Source organism: Propithecus coquereli, unplaced genomic scaffold (assembly GCF_000956105.1).
Source record: "Propithecus coquereli isolate 6110/MARCELLA unplaced genomic scaffold, Pcoq_1.0 Scaffold399, whole genome shotgun sequence".
In the NCBI taxonomy this organism is placed as follows: Eukaryota; Metazoa; Chordata; class Mammalia; order Primates; family Indriidae; genus Propithecus; species Propithecus coquereli.
In genome coordinates, this window is record NW_012149718.1 from 495,791 (window position 1) to 499,848 (window position 4,058).

General features: G+C 53.5%; 1 protein-coding gene across 3 annotated transcripts in view; it reads left to right on the forward strand.

Annotated features, from left to right (window-relative positions):
* Positions 1–4,058, forward strand: part of LSS (lanosterol synthase (2,3-oxidosqualene-lanosterol cyclase)) — a 32,211-nt gene that overhangs the window by 430 nt on the left and 27,723 nt on the right. For 2 of the 3 annotated variants that reach the window (XM_012652695.1, XM_012652693.1), the window contains exons 2-3: positions 247–415; positions 1,955–2,093. In XM_012652695.1, the coding sequence (XP_012508149.1) occupies positions 247–415; positions 1,955–2,093 (308 nt within the window). Of the gene's footprint in view, positions 1–211; positions 416–1,954; positions 2,094–4,058 lie in introns of all 3 variants that reach the window. The other variant, XM_012652694.1, reaches the window with a different exon arrangement.

Consider the following 4,058-nt stretch of genomic DNA (forward strand, 5'->3'; position numbering starts at 1 on the left):
GGGGGTCGGGGGCGGGGGTGTGGCCGGGGTGGAGGTCCAGGCCAGAGTCCCGGCGGGGTCGGTACCGGACCGGGACCGCGGGCAGCCGGAGGCCGCTGCGGCGGGGAGTGGGTGCTGCAACGCACGCCCGGCGCGCTGAGGCCGAGGAGGGCCGGCGGGCCAGGGCAGGTGGTCTGGGAGCAGGGCGCTGAGCGGCCACTGCTGCCGCTAGGCCGACCTGGTGACCAGCAGCCCGATGGCTCTCAGGTGTCTGCGTCGCAGAGGGGGACCCTATAAAACGGAGCCCGCCACCGACCTCAGCCGCTGGCGACTCAGCAATGAGAGGGGCAGGCAGACGTGGACTTACTTTCAGGAAGAGGAAGACCCTGGCCGAGAACAGACTGGCCTGGAAGCCCACTCCTTGGGATTGGACACCGTAAGTGGCTGGGCGCTGCTTGTCACTGCTTCTCACACAGTGTCTGGGAAGTGAGGGGAAACCTGCCGGAAGCACCACGCACCAGTAGGGAGCCTTGAAAGTTAGTTGTGAAGAGCGTTGTTTTCTTGCTAAAAAAAGGTTTGTGTAATGTGTGGACATGACACGTGTCACCAAGGCTGGTTCCCACGGGAATTGAGTTAGGGTGTGAATCGAACAAGCCCCTTTGCCTCAATCCCTGCCTCACTAAGCCAAGCATGAGAAACTTCTAATTTTGTTTGTTTTTGGTACTTTATTGTGACATAACCTTAGACTTACAGAAGAGTTGCAGAGGTAGTTGTAATTTTGTGTTAGTTTAGAAAAAAGGTTTTTTGGTTTTGTTTTTTTTTTTTTTTTGAGACAGAGTCTGGTTCTGTTGCCCTGGCTAGAGTGCTGTGGCGTCAGCCTAGCTCACAACAACCTCAGACTCCTGGACTCAAGTGATCCTCCTGCCTCAGCCTCCCGAGTAGCTGGGACTACGGGCATGTGCCACCATGCTCGGCTAATTTTTTCTATATATGTATTTTTTTAGTTGTCCAGATAATTTCTTTCTATTTTTAGAAGAGACAGGGTCTCGCTCTTGCTCACGCTGGTCTCAAACTCCTGACCTTGAGCGATCCACCTGCCTCGGCCTCCCAGAGTGCTAGGATTACAGGCGTGAGCCACTGCGCCCTGCCTCAAAAAAATTTTTTTTTTTTTGAGACAGAGTCTCACTCTTTTGCCCGGACTAGAGTGCCGTGGCGTCCTAGCTCACAGCAACCTCAAACTCCTGGGCTCAAGCAATCCTCCTGCCTCAGCCTCCTGAGTAGCTGGGATTACAGGCATGTGCCACCATGCCCGGCTAAGTTTTTCTATATATTTTTAGTTGTCCGATTAATTTCTTTCTATTTTTAGTAGAGACGGGGTCTCGCTCTTGCTCAGGCTAGTTTCGAACTCCTGAGCTCAAACAATCCGCCCGCCTCAGCCTCCCAGAGTGCTAGGATTACAGGCGTGAGCCACCGCGCCCAGCCTTCAAAAGAAGTTTCTTGATCCAGTTTTTTGTTGTGTGCATTCTTGTGAGAAATTCAGCAGGTCAGAGAGTGTGCAGGGTAGACAGGGTCTCCCTGCCCAGCCCTGGCCACCACTCACGGGCCCAGCCCCTGCATGGGAGCAGCTGCACCGTCCCTCGGGCCCTGCTGGAGAGCAGCCAGAGTCCCAGGCCCTGGTGGGCATTGGTGCCCCCACCCACACTCTGTCAGCGCCTGGTTTAAGACATCGTGGAGAAGTTGTGAAGAACTTTGCAAGCTGGTGACTGGAAAATGAAACCAAGAGAACGTGGAACTGTCCATTTACTTTGCCAAGGTGTGACACTGTCATCAAAGTTTCAGACTTTTGATTGAAGCAGCTGAAACTTTCAAAGTATTAATGGTTTAGATTCACTCTTTTGAGTTGGACTGTGAGTGAGGAGGGCTCCTCCGGCTGGGCAACAGGCCCCCTCAGCTATATTTTTTTCTCTCTTCACAGAAGAGTTACTTTAAGGACTTGCCCAAAGCCCACACGGCCCACGAGGGTGCTCTGAACGGGATGATGTTTTACGTGGGGCTGCAGGCTGAGGATGGGCACTGGGCGGGTGATTACGGCGGCCCGCTTTTCCTCCTGCCAGGTAGGAACCCACTGCTCCGCCACCCTGGGTCACCCCTGGGGGCTGGCCTGGTCTAGGCTCTTGGTGGAGCAGGCGGTCACGTAGAAGAGGGCTGGAGAGCGCTGCCCTGTGTCCCAGCCATCTTGCTGTTGGTGCTGGCAGATGGAGTGAGGGTGTCGCTGTCCCTGTGTGGTGTGGGGTGATCAGGGAAGCAAGGGGCTCTGGGGGCTGTGTTGGCTGGGTGCTGGGTAGGATGGCATTCCAGGTGGAGGGGCCGTAGGTGGGCAGGGTGGTGGGTGGGAGCTGATGTCTCTCTGAACCCACCCAGAGTGGAGCTCCTGGAGGGGCAGTAGGGGCATAGCAGTTGGACCCCCTGGTACTGAACTGGTTTGGCTGGACAAGACTATTTTGCTTCCTGGGAATGTTTCTCTGTAGAAATAGCCTTGTGACACGAGAGATCCTGCCTGTGAATTTATGCAACAGGGCCCTTTTCCCTAGTGACTTGTGACCATGGTGCTCCAGTGACCTGAATTCTCTGGGCAAAGGGTTTCTTTCTGTGGTAACTCTTATGGATACCTGTATTTTCTTTTACCTACGTTGTCTTAATAATTATAACCTTGTAGTAGATTTGAAGTTCTTATATCCTTTTGTTGCCTTTCTTTTTAAAACATTTCTTGGCTGTGTCTATCTATTGACACACCCAGATTGCCTCTGTCCCGACTCCATCTAGTGCCAAAGCCTGCCGGGACTTTGGGGAGAGTTACATCGGGCCTGTGTGTTCGTTTGGGAAGAGTTGGCCTTTGATGTCAGAAGCAGTTCCATGGCGATTACTGCAGGCCAGGAAGCCCTGCTCAAGGCCTACGCATCTTTTGGCCCTTAGAACAAGCTGCATCAGACACGTGAGGAAGTTGGAGCACGTTTATTCCAGGTCACACGGCTGGGGGAGCCCTGGCGTGCCATCTGGCGTCTGTCTCTGTGCCCCCGTGCCATCTGCACTGTACAGCATCGCGTCTTGCTGTCCTGGGACTTGAGGGCGAGCCAGGGGGCTCTTTCTTCCCTTGGTCCCACTCGGGGCCCCGTTGAGACTGTTTCCAGGGTTGTAGAGATTGTCCAGCATCTCTACCAGTGTCACGGCGCAACAAAGGACGCTCCAGACCACAGTCTCAGGCTGAAGGAGGAGGAGAGACTCTTTGTTTCAAAGAGCTCCTGTGCCTCTCCAAACCTCTCTTTATTGCAGAGAAAGGCATTCAAGGTCAAAGCAAAGATCGCACAGATAGAATGTTTGGAAAGAACATACAGATAAAGATTTCTGGTGCCAGTAAACACATTATTTTAAAGAAATCTAGTTAGTGATATGCAGCATATCCATGTTCTTCTTGGGATTCCTCGTGAGTCCTTAAGGCTATGAACAAAAGGGCAGGGGCCCAGTATCAGTCACACGCCCTGCATTCCACAGCCTGCTGTGTGCAGCCGGCTGATAGCATTTGTGTCCCAAGTCCTGTTTGCAGGACTGTCAGATTTCCTCCTTCCTCACCGTCCCTTTGCCTGGGCCTTTGTGCCTTTTCTAGTATCTTCCACACCAGGGGTCTCCACAGGGAGGCGGTTAGGAGACTCAGCCTCACTTGGCACCTGATGTCTCACCTGCGTCATGGGGATTAGCGACAGGTTGGACATCCTACACGGTGCAGGCATGCAGTGGGTACCTGGTCACTGCAGCTACTGTGGTGTTTTCTGCTTGCTGTGGTGGCCCTGGACGCAGCGGGTGGGGGCCCTCCCTGGGCAGGCTGTGGGTGGGGACTTCTCCCCTTTCTAGACTCTGGACAGACCGTCTTTCCTGGGTTGACTTTGTTGTTCTGGGTGCTGTGCCAGTGTTCTTCCGTGGCCGGCAGATATGTGACCGGTCTTTCTTTTACCTTTCTTTATTTCTTTTCTTTCTTTTTTTTTTTTTTTTTTTGACAGAGTTTCACTCTGTCACCCAGGCTAGAG